This window comes from Bubalus bubalis, chromosome 4 (assembly GCF_019923935.1).
Source record: "Bubalus bubalis isolate 160015118507 breed Murrah chromosome 4, NDDB_SH_1, whole genome shotgun sequence".
Classification (NCBI taxonomy): Eukaryota; Metazoa; Chordata; class Mammalia; order Artiodactyla; family Bovidae; genus Bubalus; species Bubalus bubalis.
The window spans coordinates 154,782,351-154,809,780 of record NC_059160.1 but is presented as its reverse complement, the minus strand read 5'-3'; the positions used below and the strand labels follow the sequence as shown (position 1 = coordinate 154,809,780).

General features: G+C 44.8%; 2 protein-coding genes across 3 annotated transcripts; both read left to right on the top strand.

The window, feature by feature from the left end:
* Positions 1-78: 78 nt before the first annotated feature.
* LOC102414600 (pulmonary surfactant-associated protein A) lies at positions 79-4,310 on the top strand. 2 transcript variants are annotated; one of them, XM_006064771.4, is made up of 5 exons: positions 79-226; positions 1,045-1,239; positions 1,490-1,609; positions 2,346-2,423; positions 2,873-4,310. In XM_006064771.4, exons 1-5 carry the CDS (start codon positions 139-141, stop codon positions 3,247-3,249), a joined length of 858 nt encoding a protein of 285 aa, XP_006064833.3. In that variant the 5' UTR covers positions 79-138; the 3' UTR covers positions 3,250-4,310. The 2 variants fall into 2 exon arrangements, with proteins under 2 accessions (XP_006064833.3, XP_044798293.1); XM_044942358.2 differs by having other exon boundaries at positions 208-226; positions 1,018-1,239.
* A 4,582-nt stretch (positions 4,311-8,892) lies between these two features.
* On the top strand, positions 8,893-14,220 carry LOC102415160 (mannose-binding protein A). The gene is made up of 5 exons (XM_006064773.4): positions 8,893-9,073; positions 11,393-11,582; positions 11,971-12,087; positions 13,036-13,110; positions 13,774-14,220. The coding sequence occupies exons 2-5, from the start codon at positions 11,402-11,404 to the stop codon at positions 14,145-14,147; spliced, it is 747 nt and encodes a 248-aa protein (XP_006064835.1). The 5' UTR covers positions 8,893-9,073; positions 11,393-11,401; the 3' UTR covers positions 14,148-14,220.
* Positions 14,221-27,430: the final 13,210 nt, after the last annotated feature.

Sequence of the window (27,430 nt, the reverse complement as noted above, 5' to 3'; positions counted from 1 at the left end):
CGTTAGCAGATTTTCTAAGTGCCTCTCCAGCCTGAGTGCCTGTGAGGAAATGTTGCTGAGTAAACAAGATGGCAGCTTCCTGCCTGGCCCTTCTGGTGTAGAGGCCCTTGTGACAGGAGCCTCTACAGGGTGGAGGGGATGCCTGGGGACTTACATCAGTATAAATGGCACCATCCACCTGGCCACACTGCTCTGGAGGCAGGGAGCACGGGCTGTGTTCGTGCAGGTGAGTTTAGCCCCATCCTCTGGGTCTTCCCCAGGGTGAACCAGCCCAGCAGGCACAGGCTCACCACAGGTCAGGTGGAAAGGAGGGTCCTCCTCTGTACTACTGGGAGCTATTCCATAGAGTCCTAACTGTGGGTGCAGGATGATGGGCTTGCAGATATCCTCATTCTTCACTGTGCTCCTAGGCCAGGTCCCTTCTCCCCAAGGACTCAGCAGGGCCAGCAGGGTTGGGGCAAGGGGAGAAACAGCCTGCCAAGGATAAAGGGACACCAGAGCAGGGAGAAGGGGACTCCCTATCATTGACCAACTGGGAATGGCCAAGCCATGGGCCCTGGTCATTTCTCCTCATCCTCAGGATTGTGATCCCTCAACTCAAAAGGAGGGCATCTGAGAGTATGAGGGACAGACAGAATGAGTGAGTGAGTGACCACTTCCTTCCTCCCAGTAGCCTGGGAGGTACAGGCCAGGATTGCCTCCAGGACAGACGTGTTAGGGGAAGCCAAGAGAGTTCCCTGTGGTCACACAGTGAGGAACAAACAGAGACTCTATTAGAACCCAGGTCCTCTGACTCTCCAGAGATCTTTACAACCCCTCACCTGCCCAGGTACCATACCACCTCCAGCCAAGGGGATGGGGCATGAGACCGTGTTAGGTACCAAATGATGCTGGCAGTTTCCAAGAATAGTTTGGGTCTTTCCAGAGTTCCTAATTTTACCAACCCAGCCCTCAGGCCCCAGCATGTGCTGAATCTTGACAAAGCAGAGCAAGGGGAAACCCTGATAAATGCTTCAGAGGGGCCACGGCCCTTCCCTTCCGCAGGAGCAGCTGCTGGAGCAGGCGCCATGCTGCTGTGCTCTTTGACCCTTACCCTCCTCTGGATGGTGGCTTCTGGCCTCGAGTGCGATGTCAAGGAAGTTTGTCTTGGAAGCCCTGGCGTTCCTGGCACTCCTGGATCCCATGGCCTGCCAGGAAGAGATGGGAGAGATGGTATCAAAGGAGACCCTGGGCCTCCAGGTACTGAGTGGGAGCTTGGGTACAGTGGCCTGATTTCAAGGGGACCACCTGCCCACATGGGTCCAAGGGTCAGCTGGATGGTGGGTATTTGCTGGGACCCTTAGACTGGAACAGCCCTAGATGGTCTATCCTCACAGTGCCCGCGGAGGGCCAGGCAAGTCAGCCTGGCTGAAATGGAGGTCCAGTCACATCAGCCCCAGCTCACTGTGGGTGACAGATACCACACATCCTCTTCCCCCTCTCTCTGCAGGCCCCATGGGCCCCCCTGGAGGAATGCCAGGCCTCCCTGGGCGTGATGGGATGACTGGAGGCCCTGGCCTCCCTGGAGAGCGTGGAGAAAAGGGAGAGCCTGGCGAGAGAGGTCCTCCAGGTGAGCTGGATGGGGCCAATGGGCAGAGGCGACTGGACACCGTGCCCATGTGTTCAGTTACATAAGGAATGACGGGGGTCAGACAAAACTGTGCAAGTTCCCAAAGGGCATCCCAGAGGTGTCTGGGGTGTGGGTCATAAGTGCAGAGTCCAGTGGAAATTGAAAGTTTTCTGTGCATTACAACTGCTGACAGGAAGATACAGAACATCAGGTGTGGGAAATGGAATAGCGATGGGAGGAGGGGAGGCCCTTCCTGGGGCTGAGGTATATGGGCTCACATGGACCATGGAGCAGACAGATGATGAAATTGGGGGCCCTACTTGCTCAGGGGACCTCTGGAGCTCTAGGTTCCTTACTATACCTTATAGCAGCAATCAGGGTTCATCAGAGTACAGAAAGAACCACATTTGCTCTTAATGGAGGGTGGGAACGGGCCTCTGCCCAGGAACTAGAAAACTCCACAGATACGGACAGACAGAGCCATGAGAGGACATGGAAGGAAAGAAGATCAGGGAAGGGGCGAGCAGGTGCAAGGCTGCACTAAGGGATAAGCGTGTAGGGAACATGGAAACTCACTCCGGCCTTGTGGACCCTTATGACCTGGGGCCTGGGTGGTGGCTGTAGACAAGTGAAGGGAAGAATTCCAGGCTTGCAGTTGATCTCAAATCTGCTTGGCAGCAAGTGGGGTTGTTATTGACCTGTTGATCTTCTCATCTTGCCGGGGATCTCTCTACAGGGTTTCCAGCATATCTAGATGAAGAGCTCCAGGGCATACTCCATGAGATCAGACATCAAGTCCTGCAGTCACAGGGTGGTAAGGAGTCCCCCCTTGGGGCTCTATATGGTAGGGGGTCTCCCATTAGTTCTCCTCATCCTCAGAACCAGGCTCCAGAATCTAGAGACTTAATGAACAAGTGTAGATGTGGAAGTCATTTTTTAGATGTTCTTAAATGGCCAGAAGTGAGAGAAATAGACACTAATTAGCTCCCTATGTCCTGGGGAAGCAAGGTCCCTACCAATATTGCTTTCTTTGTTTCCCAGGAAATCGCACAGTTTATGACACATAATAAGTAATTGCTGAATGGGTGAATGAATAAATAGAGTCATGACAGCATAGCAGAGAATCCAGAAAGACTGGGGTTGGAAGAAGGAGGGATGACAGAGACAGGCAAAGATAAAGAGATTGGGGAGAACACAAAGGTGGAGAGCCTGAAGGGAAGAAGGCAAAGAGATCTGTGGCCTGACCTGGATTCTTGCTGTTAGTCCTCCGTTTGCAGGGGTCCGTACTGGCGGTGGGAGAGAAGGTCTTCTCTACCAATGGGCAGTCAGTCAATTTTGATGCCATTAAAGAGTTATGTGCCAGAGTAGGTGGACACATTGCTGCCCCGAGGAGTCCAGAGGAGAATGAAGCCATTGTGAGCATCGTGAAGAAGTACAACACTTATGCTTACCTGGGCCTGGTCGAAGGCCCCACCGCTGGAGACTTCTATTACCTGGATGGAGCCCCTGTGAATTATACCAATTGGTACCCAGGGGAGCCCAGGGGCCGGGGTAAAGAGAAGTGTGTAGAGATATACACAGATGGTCAGTGGAATGACAAGAACTGCCTGCAGTACCGACTGGCCATCTGTGAGTTCTGAGCAGGCACCAAAGCCACAGGATGGACACAGTCCTATCTTTCCTTTTAGCCTCCATCCTGGGGATCCACCTGGTCTATGAATCAGGTGCTATAATTCCTTTGTGGCTATCAGAATTGAAGGCACTCTTGAGCACTCCACTCCTGGGTGGACCCTGGCTCCTCCCCAATGATCACTAATCAGTCTGACTCCCCCGGAACCCCTTCTCAGCATTGCACTCTTGGCAACCACTCTAACTTTGCCCTTCTGCAAGAGACAGAGGTTTCTTTCCTCCTCTTCTTGACCAGTTCCTTTATTTATAGATGGCAACAGTAAGGTCCTGAGATGAAGGTTCCCTCCAAAGCACCACACAGGGTGCCTGCTTCCTGGCCCCCCTCTACTCTGTCTTTGCAGCTCACTGCTTGCCCAGCCTCATCAAGATTTAGCAGTTCTGCTCAAGCACAATGATAGGTGTACTTCTGGGAAATTTCACATGTGTGGAGCTAAGGATACATTTGGGTTTATCTAGCAACCTGAGATCTGTGGGGAGGCATCTTGTTAGGCTCTCCATGAAGTCAGAGGGCCAGGTGGTGCTCCAGCATGATGGAGGCCAACTTATTCCTAGTGATTGGCAGGTATTATCCACTTCCTTGAGTCTTAGGGTGTCAGCCAACACCTCTAAGGAAGATCTCACCCCCACCATAGACATTACCCAAGTACCTGCCTGCTGATGAACACATTCCCCACCTCTTCAGAACTCAGTGAGGAGTTCACGCCCCTTGTCACACCACCGTTTATTGAGCACATACTATATACCAAGCACCGTGACATGCACTTCTAAGACATATGATTTAATCTTCACACAGTGTCATGGGACGAGCATTATTTTCCCCAATCTTTTATACAAGGACACTGAAATTTAGAGAAGTTAAATGTTTTGCCTTTTTTTTTTTTTTTTAACATGAAGCAGTTGGCAGAGGCTGGTTTCAAACCCATCTACCTGGACCTAAAGCTTGTGCTCATAATCACCTCTCCTTCTCATTGAACAGAGATGATTCACGTGTAATAAATCATGAATGTGTTAACATGAGTTTCCACTGCTTTGGTTTCAAGAAACATTTCTGTATTTTTAGAAATCAAGTTAATTCTGGCTCTGAACACCCACTTACCTGAGAAGTGGGAAGTTCAATCTCAGGTTAAATTTTCTTTGTTGGGTGATAGGGGCCACCTGGTTCCATCCTGGAAGCACATTGGGCACCATCATTCTCTCTACCACCCACACATGCAAAAAAAATAAGAGAAAAAGTTACTGCCTACCTTTCATTTTAAGAAGCCACCACTGTATGGCCAGGGTGATGATGAATCAGAAATTAAACAGATTTTAATGACAAAGCTGGGGCAATAATCATTTGGACTATATTTTAAATCAACTCCATAAAGTTTGCATTCTAAGGAAAAATATATGTAAATAATTATGAGACTGTGTATTCGTTTGAGGAAAAGAGTGAGCTTCAAGGCTTCAAGATTGTACCTATCTATAAGATTATTAAGATTCTTGAACTTGTTATAAAATTAGTGAGTTACATGGATGCACTTCTTAATGTTGAACAATTGCATTCCTGGAATATACTCAACTTGGCCTAATGGCTCATATTCTTATAGCACTTACTATGTGCCATATATTATACTTGTACTAACTCATATAATCCTCATTAACCCTAATATGTAGATGCTATCATTATACCCAATTTAAAAATGAATCAATTCAGTCACTCAGTTGTGTCTGACTCTTTGCAACCCCATGAACTGCAGTATACCAGGCTTCCCTGTCCATCACGAACTCCCAGAGCTTACTCAAACTCATGTCCATTGAGTCGGTGATCCCATCCAACCATCTCATCCTCTGTCATCTCCTTTTCCTCCCACCTTCAAATCATTCCCAGCACCAGGGTCTTTAAAAATGAATCAGATCAGTCGCTCATTTGTGTCCGACTCTTTGCGACCCCATGAATCGCAGCATGCCAGGCCTCCCTGTCCATCACCAACTCCCGGAGTTCACTCAGACTCACGTCCATCAAGTCAGTGATGCCATCCAGCCATCTCATCCTCTGTCGTCCCCTTCTCCTCCTGCCCACAATCCCTCCCAGCATCAGAGTCTTTTCCAATGAGTCAACTCTTCACATGAGGTGGCCAAAGTGAATACTGAGGCACGTATAGGTTAAAATGATTTTCCGAAGATCATGCAGCCAGTTCATGGCAGAAGTGGGCTGTAAATACAGGAAGTCAGAGTCCAGGGACTGGGCTATTAACCACTGATGCATGACTAGATTTTAATAACTATTTTTTACTTCAAGCTTCCTCGGGGGCTTCATGTTTTCTCCACATCATTTAATTATCCTGATATTAGTGGCTACTAGGGACATATTCTCCTCACATTTAAAGCTGCTGTTCCCTGAGTGTCTGCTCATGGTCACACAGCCAAGTCAAATACCAAAGGGTCTAGGGTGTTTACTCCACACACTCTAGTGGGAGGTGCTACAAAGTACCCCGGTAAAGGGCATGGCTATGTATGTCTACGAAAAGAAGACATGAAAAAGCAGGAGCAATCATTCAAGCCACTGTGGACCTATCTGCCAAATATATTTGATTTTCCAAAGAACAAGGTTTTTGAAATTTTATTAATAGCTCTATAGTTTTTTCCTTATACTAGTTCATTAGTTCCACTGCTAAATTTTTATTTATATCTTTATTATTCCTTATTTATTCCTTACTTACACTTTTTACTTTTATTTTAAAATTTATTTACTTATTTGGCTGTGCTGAGTCTTAGTTGTGGCACATGAAATGTTCAACTTTCATTGCGGTGTGCGAATCCTTAATTCTGGCATGTGGGATCTAGTTCCCTGATCAGGGACGGAACCTGGGACCTCCGTGTTGGGAGTGCAGAGTCTTAGCCACTGGACAAGCAATGAAGTTCCACTTATACTGTCTTTTAAAACTGTCTGTTTATCTGTTGTCCAGAGCAACAGTCTTCAGAGGCCTATTTTTGAGCCTTGTATCAGTCAGATTTCACTCTGCTTACTTCTCACTGTGTTTGGTAGTTTTTACAAGGTAGATTCAAAGTGACCTGACTTCCATCTGAGAAAATTCTGAGTGCCTGGGTTAAGGCTAAGGTCCTTGATTGTTTTTATGTCCCCACAGTACGCTAGATTGTGAAGAACTGGGACACTTGAGAAACAGTTTTTCATCTTGGCATAAAGGAAAAAATTCAGTAATAATAATCATAGGAAAATAATACTAATAAGCATAAATTCAAATGCCAGGTCTGTGAGAGGACAGGCTTATGGCATCCTCAAGGGAGGATCTTTATTCCTGCCAGAGTCAAGTGTTTCTTATTGCCCCTTTGCTTACGGTGCACACCTCTCCCTCCTCCTGTTCCAAGCTCTCCCCTCCTTCTATAGCCACCTTTCCTCTAAATCTGTAGCACATAGAGGGCCCTGAAAGTGAAAGTGTTAGTCACATAGCTGTGTCCAGCTCTTACAGCCCCATGGACTGTAGCCCGCCAGCTCCTCTGTCCTTGGGATTCTCCAGGCAAGAAGATTGGAGTGGGTTGCCATTCCCTTCTCCAGAGGATCTTCCCAACCCAGGGATTGAATCCAGGTCTCCTGCATTGCAGGCAGATTCTTTACCATCTGAGCCACCAGGGAAGCCCACATATCGTGTCCTGCTGCTAAGTCGCTTCAGTCGTGTCCAACTCTGTGCTACCCCATAGACAGCAGCCCACGAGGCTCCCCCGTCCCTGGGATTCTCCAGGCAAGAACACTGGAGTGGGTTGCCATTTCCTTCTCCAATGCATGAAAGTGAAAAGTGAAAGTGAAGTCGCTCAGTCGTGTCTGACTCTTAGCGACCCCATGGACTGCGGCCCACCAGGCTCCTCCGTCCATGGGATTTTCCAGGCAAGAGTGCTGGACGGGGTGCCGCTAGTTGTATGTAAATCTCTCAGTTTCAGATTTCTACCTTTCCGGGAGGTCTGCTCATTTGCTGTAAGGTTTGAGCATTCTTTGTCCTCTGAGCCTAAGGGCCCTCCAGAGTTATGTCAATGGCATCAGGAAACACAATCCTGGTGTGTTGGCGGGAGGCAGCGATCTTCTCTACAGTGGGCTCCTCTCAGGGCCTGGCAGGCTCCTTGATGACAGGAATCTGGGAGGCTTGCTGAACAGGGCATGGCAACTTGAGTACACAAGGGCCAATGACCCTTGAGGAGCCAAATCATCAATCACGAAGTAGAGTCAACGGGAAGTGGCCCCACCCCCGGGACAAAGCAAACCTCTAGAGTTGCTTTAGTTGTTAGAATAAGTGTTTCAAAGAGTGGGTATAAGTTTGGGGGAAGGCAGGAATTCAAAGTTGCATCAGGGACTTGAAAAAGGCCATTTGATCAGGCTCTGGAGATAAGAACTGGATGCTTCTGGAAATCCAGGCATGGAGGAGCCATGGACTGATCTGGTATCTGCCCTGCTCAGGGTCTCTGCTTCTCTCCTCACTCTGTCAATGGATCCTCGCTGTGTGCCCAGCCCTGAGTTACACCCTGGAGACAAGGAGGTGAATCAAAGGCAGCTCCTGCCCTAGAAAAGAGAGCACAGATATCAGCTCTGGGTGGAGCGAAGTCAAGAGAGCCGCTTTGAGGACACAGTGCTGAAGGATTCCTTTGTTTCATTATGTTTATTGAGCACTGATTCTGTTCCAGGCCCTCTTCTAGGTGGGGATGTAAGATCCCTGTTCTGATGAACTTCCTGTTCTAAAGGAGTGGGCTGGTCAGTACATATGGCAACCAAAGAAATAAGACAATTTTACATAGAGATGGACTAGAAGAAGATAATTAAAACAGAGAACTATAATTTTGTGATAGGGCTTTCTCCAGCGATATCACTTAAGCTGAAATCTGAATGACAACAAGTAATTGTGCAAAGATGGAGAGACGTGTTCTCAGCTAGAATGCCTAGCACAAATGCCCATGTTCAACTCCGAATTTGAGTTATTTACAAATACTTCCTCTCCTTGTGTCTAGGCCTGTGATGCACCCAGAGAGGACAGATAAGGGATGTTTTGAATGAGAAGAAAGGGATGAGGTAACTTTCATGTTGTAGGTCTTTAACCCCTTCCCTCCTACCCCCAGTAAACTAAATATGGATGAAGGGGTGAACTAGGCAGAACAACTGATACAGAGGTGTGCACCTGTGTGTGTGTGTGTACCTGTATGTGTGTGTGTGTGTACCTGTGTGTGTGTGTGTACCTGTATGTATGTGTGTGTACCTGTGTGTGTGTGTGTACCTGTATGTGTGTGTGTGCCTGCCTGTATGTGTACATGTGCATGAGCATATGTTTGTTTGGTAGGATGTATATGCATGCCTCTTCCAGAAATAAATATTGGGAAAGAACTATCCTCTGTGATTCTGATCCATGATCTGAGAATCTGTGATTCTAGATGGTCAGATAGCTGAGTGGTAGAGAGGGTTGTGTGGGAGGGAGCAGTAGGAGGTGTCTAGGTGCTGCAGTAGAGAGCTGCCCAGTGCTAAGGTGGAGAACCCACCAGCAGCCCTGGAGAACTGCCCAGGATATGGCAGTTCTCAGGATGGTTGTTCATTAATCTGGGGTTGAAGGCCAGTCTACCACTGTCTCTGCTGTATAGACTAGTTGGGGCTGACGTTGCTGAGGCATCCGCCAAAGGCCCAGGCTGGAGGACCAGCTTCCCGGCCATAGCTTCTGTGCTCTGAGGAGGCCCTAGTAGATCATTCGTGGAGGACAGAAGTGGAGGCCTGGGCCAAGAGTCTGGCCATTTGACTTGATCCTGGTGAGTTCCAGGCAGGGGCTATGGTGGGGTCATCAGATTCCCTGAGGGCCTCTGTCTCTCTCTGACTTGGGGCCTTGTGCCCTTCCTGGATCCAGTTGACTATCTGCAAACTAAAGGTAGTCTTTTCAGCTAAATAGAAGGATGGAAATGGGGTGTATATGCTAGCAACATGTTTAGCTCTGGCTTTTGTCTCTAGCATAATCAGGAGAGGTAAAGAAAGGAGAAAGGTGAAGATCTGATCAAGAAAACTCCCTTCCTGGACTTCCCCAGCAGTCCAGGGGTTACCCATCAGTGGTTCCATCTCCGGTCCAGGAGCTAGGATTCCACATGCTGTGTGGTACAACCAAAAAAGAGATCAATTAATCCCCAAATTCAAAATCCTAAAAAAGAAAGACATTTCCCTTCCAACTCATTGCTTCTCACTGAGTCCTGGAGGAAAGAAAGGGTTAAGAGAGCTGACAGGCCAGGGGAGGCAAGGACAGATGCAGTAGTGTGAAGCAGCTCCAGGGACACCGGGGTTAGAGGCCAGAGATAAGCAGAGGGGGAGGCCCACGGTGGCTGGGCTCTGAAGGCTTTCTGGGAGGGGGCCAACTCAGGCAAAGACTGGATGGGGATCTGATGGCTGGATGGGGCGCGGAGCCAGAGAGGCAACTGGGAAGCTTGCAGTGAATCCTGCCAGGAGGAGGAACATGAGCTCACCCCACCGGGCCCAGAGTGAACAGAAATTTTAGAAGCCTGGGTTCTGGCTGGACAAATGGCCTCTCCGTGGAAAATTCAAATGAAGGGAAGGAGGTAAATCTAAGTCTCAGTTGGCTGGGATCAATGACCAGGAAGCCTCCATTCTCAGGGTCAGAATAAGGCTCCATACCTCAGGGCAATCTGGGTCCCCAGTCCCAGCAAGTGCCTGTCACAAAATAGAGACTTTATTAAACAAGATGATTGACAGGCTCTTGGGAAACAGCTGTGGTTCTGAGGGTGGTTGGGACCCTGGGGTGTAAAACAGATTTTTATGTGAAATGAGACAATGGATGTTGTAAAAACAGGTGCCATCAAGCAATGGGCCTTGTGGGACCTTGGGTCACCTGCAACAGTTTTGAGTCTAGCTTTAGGGTCCATAGGAGGGGATGGAAGAGGGAAATTTAGGCTATGTAGACCTTCAAGAAAGGGAGTTAAGAGAGCAGCCAAAGCTTATGCCAGCAATGTGCTCTCTTTGCTGGGCCATCACCTGTTCTAAAAGGAACAGGGCTTGTGTGTCATGCGCAGACCCCATGGGCTCTCATGCTTTAGGGCTGCCTAAACTACCAAGCCTTGAACTCACAGGGCAAAAGAGCTCCAGGGAAAACGGGCCCCTATTAGATTACTCTTGCATCTAAATTTGTGTTAGCACTAATCTAACTCTAATACAGTTTACTTATCCCAGTAGTAGTTTTCCTAGTAGCTTAGGAGTAACTCAGAGCCAAGAGTTGTGATATTTCCCTGTGTCAACTGCCCTGAGCACAGGGCCCAACACATCAGTTGTTGTTCAGTAGCTCAGTCGTGTCCAACTCTTTGCGACCCCATGGACTGCAGCATGCCAGACTTCCCTGTCCTTCACTATTCCCTGGAGCCTGTTCAAACTCATGTCCATTGAGTCAGTGCTACCAGCCAATCATCTCACATTTTGTCACCCTCTTCTCCTGCCTTCACTTTTTCCCAGCATCAGGGTCTTTTCCAATGAGTCGGTTCTTCACATCAGATGGCCAAAGAATTGGAACTTTAGCATCAGTCCTTCCAATACATATTCAGGGTTGATTTCCTTTAGGATTGACTGGCTTGATCCCCTTGAAGTCCAAGGAACTCTCAAGAGTCTTCTCCAGCACTGCAATTCGAAAGCATCAGTTCTTCGGTACTCAACCTTCTTTATGGTCCAACTCTCACATCCATACAGGACTACTGGGAAAAACATAGCTTTGACTCTATGGACCTTTTAAAGCAAAGTGATGTCTATGCTTTTCAATATGCTGTCTAGGTTTGTCATAACTTTCCTTCCAAGGAGCAAGTGTCTTTTAATTTCATTTGCAGTCACCGTCAACAGTGATTTTGGAGCCCAAGAAAATAAAATCGCACTGCTTCTACTTTTTCCCCTTCTATTTGCCATGAAATAATAGGACCAGATGCTATGATCTTAGTTTTTTGAATGTTGAGTTTTAAGCCAGGTTTTCACACTCTCCTTTTTCACCCTTATCAAGAGGCTTTTTAGTTCCTCTTTGCAGAGGTGGTGGCAAATGTTGGTAAACAAAATAAGATGAAACAATTGTCCTCAACTCTCTTCATTCTAAGGTAAGGATCATGTTCCTGTTTTCATCACTTCCTGTCCTTCTGTGTGTGGTGACAGTATCCTTCTCAAATACAAAAGCCGTTGAGGATGCTCAGAAGACCTGCCCAGTGGTGGCCTGTGCCATCCCAGTCACTAACGGCACCCCAGGAAGAGACGGGCGAGATGGACCCAAGGGAGAAAAGGGAGAGCCAGGTAGAGGACAGGCCACTCTTCTTAAACCTTTACCCCAACAGGAGAGTGTCCTCTCTAAGGGGTCTAGCATAGAGACAGGGGGAGGCTCACCTTTCATTATGGTGCATGCCTGTGAAAGGGCATTCTCTCTAAAGATGCTTCTCTGGCTCTCCAGGATCCCTCACTGCCACCCTGGAATTGGCGACACATGGTTGTCCTTAGAGAAGGGGTGTCTTGACTGCTCAGGGAGCTGCCTTAGGACAGGCCATCCCCAGGATGCAGGAGGATCTTTCTTCCTTGGGTCACCACAAGTTGAGTGGCAGTTTCTTGGGATCAATCAACTATTGAGCTTTTGGAGAAAGAGAATGAGTGACAGCTACTTCTTCATATTTCCTTCATCTTCCAACAGGGCAAGGGCTCAGAGGCTCGCAGGGCCCTCCAGGGAAAATGGGGCCTCCAGGAAACATAGGGAATCCTGGGCTTCCAGGACCCAGGGGCTACAAAGGAGATCGTGGAGATAGCTCGGGTAAGGAGCTCACCCCAGCATGTAGTAGGGGCTGAGGGGACGCAGGCCCTGGGAACTCCAGGCCAGGTGGGAGGTACCCCGTCTCCTGCTGCCCTACTGGAAGATGCTCAGCTCTGCTTCCTGACCCAGCACTCTCGTTCCTCTCAGCTCCTTGGGGCCTGAGGGGATTTCCACAGCTGCCTGGGTACAGACTTCCAAACTCCACCGGCTGCTCCCTGAGCAGGCCACTGTAGGCCACGTGCCCTGGCCTTTCTTCAGCTGCACAGTCCAGTGCGTGGTTGCAGGCTGCAAGGACAGAGGCGGCTCTTCTCTGCTCTTCCTTTATGCCTCTTGTCACGAGAGTGGCATGAAAAGTGTTGGCCTCATAGAATGCCTGGATAATGGGCGACATCATAGCAACCTAGTTCAGAGTAAAATAAATTCAGTAACAATAAAACCAAAATGATGACCTCTTACTAATATTTTATCCACTGGCCTTCAAAATAATAAATGTATTCAAGAGTCTGCCTACAATAAGAAATTAAAATAGGATTAGGAACATGTTTCAAAAAGGAGAATAATTTTTTGGGCCTTTCTTATGAATAATTTTAATATTTAAGAAATATATGAAGACAAGGACCCAGAACTATAGTTTATGGTATTATTACTACTATTACTATTATTATTTCCAGAGTTATAGTTTGCAATAGTTACTAAGTATACTTGGGAAGGCAGGAATAAATTTTATTTTCCTTTTGCTTCTTTTTATTTTTTTTTTCTGGAATACTTTTTACTACGCTAATATATACATATATTTTCAAAATACTCTGCTTTCCAATTTAAGGTCTTCTTCACGGACAGAGGAGCATAGTAGGCTACAGTCCATGGGGTCGCAAAGAGTCGGACACGACTGAGCAACTTCACTTCACTTCACTTCTCAATAAATATCCTCTTCCTATCGCTTTATAGTTGCCGAGGCTAAGCTGGCTAGCTTGGAGAGACAGATAAGGGACCTGCGATCAGAACTGGATCACGTCAAAAAGTGTAAGAATTTTTTCTTACACTTACACTGTGAATTTTTTCTGTCGCCAATGTGTTCTGGATTCTTTTATTTCCTGCGAACTCTAAGTTTTGGGGGAAGGGTGGAAAACAACTTACATGTATGACCACTTATTATATACCAGGGCTAGGTTGGTTGTCATTTTCTTAATAATATGATTTCATTCAATCCTCTTGCTATCCCTATGTATGGGTATTACACCCATTTTATTGACAGGTGACAAAAAATTAGGTCCAAGAAGTGTGGATAATTAATTCAGCAGCATGCAGTTAGGAAGATGGAGGAGGATGGAGTGGAGGTCTGCTGACTCTGGGATCTTTGCTCCTTCCTCAGCACCCATGGGTCTCAGATGGGTATCCATGCCTCTTTCTCACCCTGGTGCCTACACCTGGCAGTGCGGCTCTAGCATGTATCCCTAGGTTCACCAGTACAGGGACAATTTTTCCAGATATTTGTCCTAAGGATGGGATATCCCAGGAGATCCCTGGCCTGCTGCCAGGGACTTGCCTTCACCTTCTTACCAGGATCTCACCAGAGGTGGTGAAGAATGGGGCTCAACCCCAGATTCCCAGAGCAGGGCTTTTTCATCTGCTGTCCAGGGTGGGGCTCTAAGCCAAATCAACCCCATCTACCCTTTGTGATTTCAGTGCAAACCTTCTCCTTGGGCAAAAAGTCTGGGAAGAAGCTGTATGTGACCAATCGTGAAAAGATGCCTTTTTCCAGTGTGAAGGCTCTGTGCACTGCACTTGGGGCCACCGTGGCCACACCCAGGAATGCAGAGGAGAACAAAGCCATCCAGGACTTGGCCTCTGATACCGCCTTCCTGGGCATCACAGATGAGGTGACTGAAGGGCAGTTTATGTATGTAACTGGAGGAAGGCTAGGCTACAGCAACTGGAAGAAGAATGAACCCAATAACCATGGCTCAGGGGAGGACTGTGTGAGCCTCTTACCAGACGGGCTCTGGAATGACATCTCCTGTTCTTCCTCCTTCTTGGCCATCTGTGAATTTCCAGCCTGAAGAGGCAAGTTCCTCTGCCCCCTCAGTGTCTCCCTGCTGCTCTGGAAGAGAATTCAGTGCTTATTTTCCCACATCCAGTGTTGACTTGTTCCTTCTCGGGGATGGGAGAAAGTGAAGGGGTGTATTGGATTGAGGGAGGAGGAAGAGAAAAGAGGCTGACAGTGGAGCATGAGGGTTTCTGGTCCAGTCCATGGCAAAGGACACCATCTGTCCTGCCTAAGAACACAGCATTGGGTCAGAGTCAGTTACAGAAAAAGCAAATGAACTCCCTCCTTTTTCAGTGAGGACACTGTGGCCCAGTTGGTGGATCAGTGGAGGACCACGTCTGTGTCCAAGCAAGCATTAGTCTCAGCCTCCAAGAGATCCAATGCCCATTTTTCCAAGTTGCCACTACTTGGTGTCAAAGACTCCTTCCTTCTGATGGCTAACACAGCCTTGTCTACAACATAAGTGTTGTTTTAGTTATTCATGAGCTACCCCTGAAGATCTCTCACTGCAAGACTTAACTCCTGGCATGGGTAACAATGAATAGTCCTAGGAATCCCTTCGCCTGCTCAAGTGGCTGTGGTCTCCCTATAGCCACTGCATGATCCTGAGGACAAAGGGCAGCCTTTCCTTCTTGCATACTTTTAGGAGGCTGATTTGATAGTGCAGCATATGCCAGCATCATAGAAGCTAATGGTCAGGCAGGCTGTGTTGTTCCCCACAGCATCACTGGTCTTAGTCCCTCCATGTTCAGAATCCCCTCCCTTCTGTGACATCCTTATCCCATTATAGGTCAATAGGTCCATTATTAGTAGAAACAAGAGGGAAACTTCATAAGGGTGAGGTTCATACCCTGGAGGGGAAGTTGTACAGCACCATCCAGTCAGCAAATAAAGCCTCCCCTCTGAGCAGAGTTCGGACACCATCTTGGCTGACAGTCAAGCTCAAGACCATGGATGTTCTTGAGTAATCTCAGGGTAGTGGAGCTGAGATTATACAGAGCCCAGGCAACAAACTGGGGGAAGGGAGTGAATTCTGGCTCCAACTGTATGTCAATCACAAAATGAGATTGAAAATATTTCATGAATGGGCTAAGGACCACCTTAACTTAGTGAAATATCTTTGTTAAATTAGTTTTCCACTTTATTTTTCTTTGTATCCAAGCTACCAGAGGGGGCGCTTCCTATTTGGGAAACACTTGATGAGCATTTGTTGGAGTGGTGCACCAAAGACTTAGCAAAATGGATGAGTGGGTGGAATATTGAGAGTTGAATAGTATAGGGTGGAGTTCTCTCCAAGGTGTGCTTCATCTGCAAGGCTATCAGGGTAGGGGCGGGGTGTGCTAAAGACACTGGGTCTGGCAGGGTGAGGGGGAGAGTGCCTTGTCCATGGCCTCTGGCCCACCAAGATGGTCACATCACTGAATTTTCAACCTCCTGAAGCTCTTGTTCAGGCACTGCTCTTGCGGGCAGTGAGAAGAGTGCTTTTGGGATGCAGAGCCGAAAAAATCACTATTTGCACTTCAAATCCAGGCTGCTTGCCAAAGGAATGGGAAAGTGCCCAAAATGTATGAAAGAGGCACATATGAAACATAAAGAATGTAGGCTATGGCAAACAGAAGAAGGAAAGAGGAGAAACATTTTAGAAGGAAAGAAGATACATAGATGATGACCCAGAACAAGAGAATTATGGTAACCAAGCATGAAAATTACAGCTGAATTTTATCATTGCCAAGATGAAAATGAGAAAATGGACAGGTTACCATTATATAATTCTTTCTATTTTAATAATAAGAATGAACGGGGATGGGGACCACTTCTACCCTGGGAAGAATGTCTCCTTTGTTTACACTGTGCGGAAGGGACAGTGTCTAGCTATAAATTTGAAGAGGATACAGTCATGTGCTTCACAGGAATTGTTTCCCGGTATGTAATCAGTCCTGAATATTCTGATTCAGAATTTGTAGCGGGGAGGAAGCACCATGGAAGGAACTAGAAGAAGGCTGAAAGGGAAATGGAAGAATTTGGAAGGACTGATGGTGAAGCTGAAGCTCCAGAACTTTGGCCACCTGATGTAAAGAACTGACTCATTGGAAAAGACCCTGATGCTGGGAAAGATTGAAGGCAGGAGGAGAAGGGGACGAGAGAGGATGAGGTGGTTTGGATGGCATCATCGACTTGATGGACATGAGTTTGAGTAAGCTCCAGGAGTTGGTGATGGACAGGGAAACCTGGTGTGCTGCAGTCCATGAGGTTGCAAAGAGTCAGATACGACTGAGCTACTGAACTGAACTGAGTGTAATGAGTGCCCCCTCGGTCAGGGAAGTGTAATAAAAATCTGTGGATGAGCTCAAATTCTTCCATTTCCCTTTCAGCCTTCTTCTTCTAGTTCCTTCCATGGTGCTTCCTCCCCGCTACATCCCTCAATCACTAGAGCCTCACATTCGTGTTCTGAGAGCTTCCCATGAGATCCAAGACCCGATCCTGCTCCCCTACCCATAAGCCAGTCCTACTGAAGATCCTTATGGATTCCCTCTTGTCTTGGCCCACTTTGCAGGACATGAAGCTTCTCCCCAGGCTCTTGGACAGGTAGAGCTGGTTCTCTCCCTAATTGAGCACCTGATTGTCTTTTCAGAGCTCCTGTCTCTATTGTATGCCTGGCAGCATTCTTCACTCAGTCTAGGATTGAGGGAACCGCCTCCCTAAATTCACTTTCCAGTTCTTATCAGCAAGCAGTGGGGCCCATGATGATCAGCTCAAGAAAACATGGAGCTAATCTAAAAATGGATTCTCATGAGAGTCCAAAGATAGAAACTGCAGTTAAGCCAGGCTTCCTAAGACCTGGAACAAGAGGGAGATTATGGATTCAAGAAGACTGTCCAGATAATCTCTCTCACTCTCTCAAGGGCTGAAAGCAGGATGTTTTCCTTTTCTAAGGGGCATATGATGACTGAGATCTCTTGCACAGGGGACCTAATTAAGCCAGGTGCTCCAAGGACAGACCTCAGGGACCTTAGGCAGCACATTTCCATTGGGGCTTCAGGACTCTGAGCAACCTCTTGAGTCCTGTAGTTTGTTCTGATGGAAGAGGAATCTTTGTTATGACATGCTGGCTCTCTGGACTTCAGTTTCCCTATCTGAAAATTGATCTGTAATGGCTTCTCCTTTTTAAAGCTGGATGAATCCATAATCACATACAGTTTCAGACCTACAGGGCCCATCTCAGGGGCAACGCTGCAGGATCCAAGGATTGTCTTCCATTTTTGTTACCTGACAATTTTTTCCAAACTAATTGTGCCCTGAACAACTTATCACCAATTCTCAGGTTCATAGGAAGTCATTCTGAGTGAGTTAGAATAGCAAATACTCCCTGCTCTTAAGACGTGGACTCTGAGTTTAAATTATGTCTGAAAGTCAACTCTCTCCTGTGAAAGTATAGATACAGGCTTCATTCCTGGACCAGAATGAATATAACTGCCAAAACTTGCAGCATTCAAGCCCAGGCTCCAGCCTGGATTCTGGATCCTAGAACAGCAAGACCTTGCAAGTCTTTGTTTGGAATCTTCCAGCTTTTCTGTTCTCACTTTTCAGTTCAGTTCAGTTCAGTTCAGTCGCTCAGTTGTGTCCGACTCTTTGCGACCCCATGAACACACACAGCATGCCAGGCCTCCCTGTCCATCACCAACTCCCGGAGTCTACTCAAACTCATGTCCATCGAGTCAATGATGCCATCCAGCCATCTCATCCTCTGTCATCCCCTTCTCCTCCTGCCCCCAACCCCTCCCAGCATCAGGGTCTTTTCCAATGAGTCAACTCTTCACATGAGGTGGTCAAAGTATTGGAGTTTCAGCTTTAGCATCAGTCCTTCCAATGAATACCCAGGATTGATCTCCTTTAGGATGGACTGGTTGGACCTCCTTGCAGTCCAAGGGACTCTCACGAGTCTTCTCCAACACCACATTTCAAAAGCATCAATTCTTCGGCACTCAGCTTTCTTCACAGTCCAGCTTTCTTCACATTCATATATGACCACTGGAAAAACCATAGCCTTGACTAGACAAACCTTTGTTGGCAAAGTAATGTCTCTGCTTTTGAATAGGCTGTCTAGGTTGGTCATAACTTTCCTTCCAAGGAGTAAGCGTCTTTTAATTTCATGGCTGCAATCACCATCTGTAGTGATTTAGGAGCCCCCCAAAATAAAGTCTGACACTGTTTCCACTGTTTCCCCATCTATTTCCCATGAAGCGATGGGACCAGATATCATGATCTTAGTTTTCTGAATGTTGAGGTTTTTTTTGTTTTTTTTTTTTTGTTTTTTTGTTTTAATTTTATTTTATTTTTTCAACTTTACATAATTGTATTAGTTTTGCCAAATATCAAAATGAATCCGCCACAGGTATACATGTGTTCCCCATCCTGAACCCTCCTCCCTCCTCCCTTCCCACACCCTCCCTCTGGGTCGTCCCAGTGCACCAGCCCCAAGCATCCAGTATCGTGCATCGAACCTGGACTGGCAACTCGTTTCATACATGATATTTTACATGTTTCAATGCCATTCTCCCAAATCTTCCCACCCTCTCCCTCTCTCTCAGAGTCCATAAGACTGTTCTATACATCAGTGTCTCTCTTGCTGTCTCGTACACAGGGTTATTGTTACCATCTTTCTAAATTCCATATATATGCGTTAGTATACTGTATTGGTGTTTTTCTTTCTGGCTTACTTCACTCTGTATAATAGGCTCCAGTTTCACCCACCTCATTAGAACTGATTCAAATGTATTCTTTTTAATGGCTGAGTAATACTCCATTGTGTATATGTACCACTGCTTTCTTATCCATTCATCTGCTGATGGACATCTAGGTTGCTTCCATGTCCTGGCTATTATAAACAGTGCTGCGATGAACATTGGGGTACACGTGTCTCTTTCCCTTCTGGTTTCCTCAGTGTGTATGCCCAGCAGTGGGATTGCTGGGTCATTAGGCAGTTCTATTTCCAGTTTTTTAAGGAATCTCCACACTGTTCTCCATAGTGGCTGTACTAGTTTGCATTCCCACCAACAGTGTAAGAGGGTTCCCTTTTCTCCACACCCTCTCCAGCATTTATTGCTTGTAGACTTTTGGATCGCAGCCATTCTGACTGGTGTGAAATGGTACCTCATAGTGGTTTTGATTTGCATTTCTCTGATAATGAGTGATGTTGAGCATCTTTTCATGTGTTTGCTAGCCATCTGTATGTCTTCTTTGGAGAAATGTCTATTTAGTTCTTTGGCCCATTTTTTGATTGGGTCATTTATTTTTCTGGAGTTGAGCTGTAGGAGTTGCTTGTATATTCTCGAGATTAGTTGTTTGTCAGTTGCTTCATTTGCTATTATCTTCTCCCATTCTGAAGGCTGTCTTTTCACCTTGCTAATAGTTTCTTTTGATGTGCAGAAGCTTTTAAGGTTAATTAGGTCCCATTTGTTTATTTTTGCTTTTATTTCCAATATTCTGGGAGGTGGGTCATAGAGGATCCTGCTGTGATGTATGTCAGAGAGTGTTTTGCCTATGTTCTCCACTAGGAGTTTTATAGTTTCTGGTCTTACGTTTAGATCTTTAATCCATTTTGAGTTTATTTTTGTGTATGGTGTTAGAAAGTGTTCTAGTTTCATTCTTTTACAAATGGTTGACCAGATTTCCCAGCACCACTTGTTAAAGAGACTGTCTTTAATCCATTGTATATTCTTGCCTCCTTTGTCAAAGATAAGGTGTCCATATGTGCGTGGATTAATCTCTGGGCTTTCTGTTTTGTTCCATTGATCTATATTTCTGTCTTTGTGCCAGTACCATACTGTCTTGATGACTGTGGCTTTGTAGTAGAGCCTGAAGTCAGGTAGGTTGATTCCTCCAGTTCCATTCTTCTTTCTCAAGATAGCTTTGGCTATTCGAGGTTTTTTGTGTTTCCATACAAATTGTGAAATTATTTGTTCTAGCTCTGTGAAGAATGCTGTTGGTAGCTTGATAGGGATTGCATTGAATCTATAGATTGCTTTGGGTAGTATACTCATTTTCACTATATTGATTCTTCCAATCCATGAACATGGTATATTTCTCCATCTGTTAGTGTCCTCTTTGATTTCTTTCACCAGTGTTTTATAGTTTTCTATATATAGGTCTTTAGTTTCTTTAGGTAGATATATTCCTAAGTATTTTATTCTTTCCGTTGCAATGGTGAATGGAATTGTTTCCTTAATTTCTCTTTCTGTTTTCTCATTATTAGTGTATAGGAATGCAAGGGATTTCTGTGTGTTGATTTTATATCCTGCAACTTTACTATAGTCATTGATTAGTTCTAGTAATTTTCTGGTGGAGTCTTTAGGGTTTTCTATGTAGAGGATCATGTCATCTGCAAACAGTGAGAGCTTTACTTCTTCTTTTCCAATTTGGATTCTTTTTATTTCTTTTTCTGCTCTGATTGCTGTGGCCAAAACTTCCAAAACTATGTTGAACAGTAATGGTGAAAGTGGGCACCCTTGTCTTGTTCCTGACTTTAGAGGAAATGCTTTCAATTTTTCACCATTGAGGATAATGTTTGCTGTGGGTTTGTCATATATAGCTTTTATTATGTTGAGGTATGTTCCTTCTATTCCTGCTTTCTGGAGAGTTTTTATCATAAATGGATGTTGAATTTTGTCAAAGGCTTTCTCTGCATCTATTGAGATAATCATATGGCTTTTATTTTTCAATTTGTTAATGTGGTGTATTACATTGATTGATTTGCGGATATTGAAGAATCCTTGCATCCCTGGGATAAAGCCCACTTGGTCCTTGTGTATGATCTTTTTAATGTGTTGTTGGATTCTGATTGCTAGAATTTTGTTAAGGATTTTTGCATCTATGTTCATCAGTGATATTGGCCTGTAGTTTTCTTTTTCTGTGGGATCTTTGTCAGGTTTTGGTATTAGGGTGATGGTGGCCTCATAGAATGAGTTTGGAAGTTTACCATCCTCTGAAATTTTCTGGAAGAGTTTGAGCAGGATAGGTGTTAGCTCTTCTCTAAATTTTTGGTAGAATTCAGCTGTGAAACCGTCTGGACCTGGGCTTTTGTTTGCTGGAAGATTTTTAATTACAGTTTCAATTTCCATGCTTGTGATGGGTCTGTTAAGATTTTCTATTTCTTCCTGGTCGAGTTTTGGAAAGTTGTACTTTTCTAAGAATTTGTCCATTTCTTCCACGTTGTCCATTTTATTGGCATATAATTGTTGATAGTACTCTCTTATGATCCTTTGTATTTCTGTGTTGTCTGTTGTGATCTCTCCATTTTCATTTCTAATTTTATTGATCTGATTTTTCTCCCTTTGTTTCTTGATGAGTCTGGCTAATGGTTTGTCAATTTTATTTATCCTTTCAAAAAACCAGCTTTTGGTTTTGTTGATTTTGCTATGATCTCTTTTGTTTCTTTTGCATTTATTTCTGTTCTAAGTTTTAAGATTTCTTTCCTTCTACTAACCCTGGGGTTCTTCATTTCTTCCTTTTCTAGTTGCTTTAGGTGTAGAGTTAGGTTATTTATTTGACTTTTTTCTTGTTTCTTGAGGTGTGCCTGTATAGCTATGAACTTTCCCCTTAGGACTGCTTTTACCGTGTCCCACAGGTTTTGGGTTGTTGTGTTTTCATTTTCATTAGTTTCTATGCAAATTTTGATTTCTTTTTTGATTTCTTCTGTGATTTGTTGGTTATTCAGCAGCGTGTTGTTCAGCCTCCATATGTTGGAATTTTTAATAGTTTTTCTCTTGTAATTGAGATCTAATCTTACTGCATTGTGGTCAGAAAAGATGCTTGGAATGATTTCTATTTTTTTGAATTTACCAAGGCTAGCTTTATGGCCCAGGATGTGATCTATCCTGGAGAAGTTTCCGTGTGCGCTTGAGAAAAAGGTGAGATTCATTGTTTTGGGATGAAATGTCCTATAGATATCAATTAGGTCTAACTGGTCTATTGTATCGTTCAGTTTGTGTTTCCTTGTTAATTTTATGTTTAGTTGATCTATCCATAGGTGTGAGTGGGGTATTAAAGCCTCCCACTATTATTGTGTTATTGTTAATTTCTCCTTTCATACTTGTTAGCATTTGTCTTACATACTGTGGTGCTCCCGTGTTGGGTGCATATATATTTATAATTGTTATATCTTCTTCTTGGATTGATCCTTTGATCATTATGTAGTGACCATCTTTGTCTCTTTTCACAGCCTTTGTTTTAAAGTCTATTTTATCTGATATGAGTATTGTTACTCCTGCTTTCTTTTGGTCCCTATTTGCATGGAAAATCTTTTTCCAGCCCTTCACTTTCAGTCTGTATGTGTCCCCTGTTTTGAGATGGGTCTCTTGTAGACAACATATGTAGGGGTCTTGTTTTTGTATCCATTCAGCCAGTCTTTGTCTTTTGGTTGGGGCATTCAACCCATTTATGTTTAAGGTAATTACTGATAAGTATGATCCCGTTGCCATTTACTTTATTGTGTTGGGTTCGAATTTATACACCGTTTTTGTGTTTCCTGTCTAGAGAATATCCTTTAGTATTTGTTGGAGAGCTGGTTTGGTGGTGCAGAATTCTCTCAGCTTTTGCTTGTCTGAAAAGCTTTTGATTTCTCCTTCATACTTGAATGAGATCCTTGCTGGGTACAATAATCTGGGCTGTAGGTTATTTTCTTTCATCATTTTAAGTATGTCTTGCCATTCCCTCCTAGCTTGAAGAGTTTCTATTGAAAGATCAGCTGTTATCCTTATGGGTATTCCCTTGTGTGTTATTTGTTGTTTTTCGCTTGCTGCTTTTAATATTTGTTCTTTGTGTTTGATATTTGTTAATTTGATTAATATGTGTCTTGGGGTGTTTCACCTTGGGTTTATCCTGTTTGGGACTCTCTGGGTTTCTTGGACTTGGGTGATTATTTCCTTCCCCATTTTAGGGAAGTTTTCAACTATTATCTCCTCAAGTATTTTCTCATGGTCTTTCTTTTGTCTTCTTCTTCTGGGACCCCTATGATTCGAATGTTGTAGCGTTTAATATTGTCCTGGAGGTCTCTGAGATTGTCCTCATTTCTTTTAATTTGTTTTTCTTTTGTCCTCTCTGATTCATTTATTTCTACCATTCTATCTTCTAATTCACTAATCCTATCTTCTGCCTCTGTTATTCTATTATTTGTTGCCTCCAGAGTGTTTTTAATTTCACTTATTGCATTATTCATTATATATTGACTCTTTTTTATTTCTTCTAAGTCCTTGTTAAACCTTTCTTGCATCTTCTCAATCCTTGCCTCCAGGCTATTTATCTGTGATTCCATTTTAATTTCAAGATTTTGGATCAATTTCACTATCATTATTCGGAATTCTTTATCAGGTAGATTCCCTATCTCTTCCTCTTTTGTTTGGTTTGGTGGGCATTTATCCTGTTCCTTTATCTGCTGGCTATTCCTCTGTCTCTTCATCTTGTTTAAATTACTGAGTTTGGGGTGTCCTTTCTGTATTCTGGCAGTTTGTGGAGTTCTCTTTATTGTGGTGTTTCCTCACTGTGTGTGGGTTTGTACAGGTGGCTTGTCAAGGTTTCCTGGTTAGAGAAGGTTGTGTCGATGTTCTGGTGGATGGAGCTGTATTTCTTCTCTCTCCTTTCGAAGAGTTGGGTTGCTTTTCTGGGTGCCTGATGTCCTCTGCCAGCATTCAGAAGTTGTTTTGTGGAATTTACTCGACGTTTAAATGCTCTTTTGATGAATTTGTGGGGGAGAAAGTGTTCTCCCCATCCTACTCCTCTGCCATCTTGGCTCCTCCTCTGAATGTTGAGTTTTAAGCCAACTTTTTCACTCTCCTCTTTCACTTTCATCAAGAGGCTTTTTAGTTCCTCTTCATTTTCTGCCATAAGGGTGGTGTCATCTGCATATCTGAGGTTATTGATATTTCTCTCAGCAATCTTGATTCCAGCTTGTGCTTCTTCCAGCCCAGCGTTTCTCATGATGTACTCTGCATATAAGTTAAATAAGCAGGGTGACAATATACAGCCTTGACTTACTCCTTTTCCTGTTTGGAACCAGTCTGTTGTTCCATGTCCAGTTCTAACTGTTGCTTCCTGACCTGCATATAGGTTTCTCAAGAGGCAGGTTCTCACTTTTAGCCATGTCCAAACCAGAGGATAGGGGTCTGGGGTACCAGTTGAAGCCTAGCGTTCACTCTCCTCAAATCCCCTTCCTGCTCAGGACCAGCCTGCCTCCCTTCTTTATGGCTGGCACCAGGGGTCACAGTTTGCTCACTGCTGTCAAGGTTGTTTGCTCATTATTATGTAAGTGAACTGTGCTTTAGAACCTCCCAGGAATCAGCGATTGTTTCCTTGTTAACCAGGAAGGGATTGTTTATTATCATGGAGTGTGGGCTGGAGATGTCAGGAAGCAGACTTTGAAAATCGATGTTGTCCTTGTAACCCTCAGTGTCTGGTGGGGTGCTGGGAGGAGAGGAGGAGCTCAGTGCAGGGCTCCACCTGGAAGGGGAGCCCTGGGAGGGGGGCAACCTGGTGAAGAGGACACCTGGACCCGTGGTTTGTCCAGGCAAATGCAAGTGTCATGCTCTAAGGAAGTGACATGCAAATAACCATTCGTTAGCCTAACAAACACCTCAGGCTGAGCCAGCTGCCACCGACCCCAAATCCAGCCTGCCCTGTCCTGGCAACCACAGTGCTTAGAGCAGCGACCTGCAGAATTGCCTGGAATGCTTGACAAAGTCACAGGCTGTCAGCTCTGCGCTGCATCCAGTGAACCAAAATCACGGAAATGTTTTACCTTCATGAGACCCGGAGGTGACCAAGTGTGTTTGGTCACTTTGGGAAACAACTGTCCCACGAAACAGCATCACCATTGCTGCCTCCTGCCTCCCCCTCACTTTTGCAGGAGGCCTCCAGCTAGGAAGCCAGATTTCCCTTTTCCTTGTAGACCCTTCATGAAGTAAAGAGGGTCCTGCTTTACTTTGTATTGATAGACCCCCAAATAATCTCCTTCAACTGATTGATGCCCCACTGATAAAAAGCAGCTACTGACCGAAATCCTTCCCTGTGCATTTCCAGGATCTTCCTGGACATCAGGGAGGGGTCTGGGCCTGGAACTGCCCTGGGGAGTGTCACAGAAGGTGAGGCCCTGGGCAAGTGACACTCTGCCTGGGTAACAGTGTGTATTCGGATTGGGGAGTGTTCATATGTATTTGTGTGTGTGTGCGTGTGTGTGTGTGTGTCTATACAAAAACCAATAGACTCAGTGCTTGAAGTTCCGGGCATCCTGTTGTTAAGGGGCTCAGCCTCTGCCCTGCCCCCAGACTGTGTCCAAGCTGCTCTCCACACTCCCCTCGCTGAGGACCACTGGCTTTGGGTGGTTCCAGAGGCTCTGGGTGAGGAGTGTAGGTGCTTGGTTATGGACTAAAGGGTCCGCAAGTGGCTGCAAGTTGTGTGCTGGGAGCCCCTAGCTGCTCTTGTATTACCACACTACCACTCACTTCTGTAGTTCCAAGGCCTAGGAAAGGGCTCACTTAGTTGTGTCCGGCTCTTTGAGACCCCATTGACTCTACAATCCATGGAATTCTCCAGGCCAGAATACTGGCGTGGGTAGCCTTTCTCTTATCCAGGGGATCTTTCCAACCCAGGGATTGAACCCAGGTCTCCTCTATTGCAGGTGGATTCTTTACCAGCTCATCTATCAGGGAAGCCCAAGAAGTCACATGCACACTCAATAAGGTTGAACACATAATCAAACAAGTGAATGACTGAATCTAAATCCTGCCCCAAAACGTGTGATCTGATTCCCTTCTCTGGAGCTTGACTCAGCTTCAAGCTGGATCCAAAAGAGAAGTAGCCAGATTGGTTTTGGAATATGGCTCTGGGCACAGCCTCCTTTCTCAAGTAATGGGGTTCCGTGACTTTGTGCCCCAGGAGCTGAGGCTTCCTGCTGCCCTCTGCTGGCGTCTGTAAGACAGGGTCAGCAAACAAAGATCACAAGACAGCCAGGTGAGAGGCGGGGTTCTGTGAGAACTTTGAGACTTCACATGATCCTGCTTCCCTCTCTTCCCCTTCTCCCTGGTTGCTCCACTCTCTTGGAATGCCTTTCCCTAGAAGCCCCTACCTGCAGGGCCAGATCCAGATACCCCATGCCCACATGTGTATCCAGCACCCTGGACTCACCAGCTTAAGACCACACTCACTGTGAGCACCCTGGACCAATTCCCTAGGACTTTGGGCAGAATTCCAGATTAGAGAGAAAGCAGTGCCCCTTTCCTCCTCCCTGACCAGGAGCTGTAACCACGCGGAGCCCCAGGGCAAGGACATCAAATCTGACCCCAGGCCACGAAGTTAAAGTGAGGGAGGGCTGAGCTGAGATGCCAAATTCCCTTCATCCTCGTCCTGTTTAATTATGACCAGTACCTGAAAGGAGATGAATGTATTGCTTTAAAGTTCTTTTCATGTTTTTCGTGTTTGTGGTTACAGCATCTTTCTTATCTCCACTGCTCTGCTTGTTAGTGTTTTGTCTTTTTTTTCTTATATAGATTTATCAGGATACATTTTTCTTATTTGACTTTAAAATGTTTGGTTTCTGGGTTAATTTATCATTTCTTTTATTTGTAAAATATTTCATTAATTTCACTTTTATATTTATTTGTTTTGTCCTTTATTTTTTGTTGTTGTTGTTTTTAACATTTGTTTCAAAATGATAAACTGTTCAATTATTTTCAGTTCATATTTTTATGGTTTTAAAAATTTTAATGGCAAAAGTAAGACATATTTTCCTCTGAGAATAGCTTTAACTATAGCTTATAGATTTTTGGATACTTGTTACTATTTGATATGTTTCTTTAATTACTAATCAAATTGTGCATTTTTTCATGATTCCATACTATTGGCCATCATTATTTCTTCTTTTATGAATTTTCTCTTTTAATTTTCACTTATCTTATTTTTTCTACTTAGGTACTAATTTTTTGTGCAGATATATCAATATTTTATTTGTTTTTTTGTCTCTGATAGTCTTATTTTTTTAATCTGGATGCTATTTTATTTCCATTAGAAAAATACTATCTATATAAAATTTAGTACAGTTTCTTTTCCTTTACGTTTTTCATTCAAACTTAAATGCTTTAATGTTCCTCAAGTAAAAGCAGAATCATATATCTGACATGAGAACTAAGTCTTTCACATCATTAAATTAATAGGATTTGATTGAATTAGATGTGCTCTTTATTTCTCAGGAATAGTAACTCATCTTTCCTACATGTTATTTTCCTTTACTTTTGTGTTTCTGAGAATTAT

What these genes read in the sequence shown, in the direction of transcription:
- LOC102414600 (XM_006064771.4), top strand. Translation starts at nt 139, where the DNA reads ATGCCTGGGGACTTACATCAGTATAAATGGCACCATCCACCTGGCCAC. An exon ending in AGGAGACCCTGGGCCTCCAG is followed by an intron (nt 1,240 to 1,489) that starts GTACTGAGTGGG and finishes CTCTCTCTGCAG; the next exon opens with GCCCCATGGGCCCCCCTGGA. An exon ending in AGTCCTGCAGTCACAGGGTG is followed by an intron (nt 2,424 to 2,872) that starts GTAAGGAGTCCC and finishes TCTTGCTGTTAG; the next exon opens with TCCTCCGTTTGCAGGGGTCC.
- LOC102415160 (XM_006064773.4), top strand. Translation starts at nt 11,402, where the DNA reads ATGTTCCTGTTTTCATCACTTCCTGTCCTTCTGTGTGTGGTGACAGTA. An exon ending in AGATCGTGGAGATAGCTCGG is followed by an intron (nt 12,088 to 13,035) that starts GTAAGGAGCTCA and finishes ATCGCTTTATAG; the next exon opens with TTGCCGAGGCTAAGCTGGCT. An exon ending in ACTGGATCACGTCAAAAAGT is followed by an intron (nt 13,111 to 13,773) that starts GTAAGAATTTTT and finishes TTGTGATTTCAG; the next exon opens with TGCAAACCTTCTCCTTGGGC.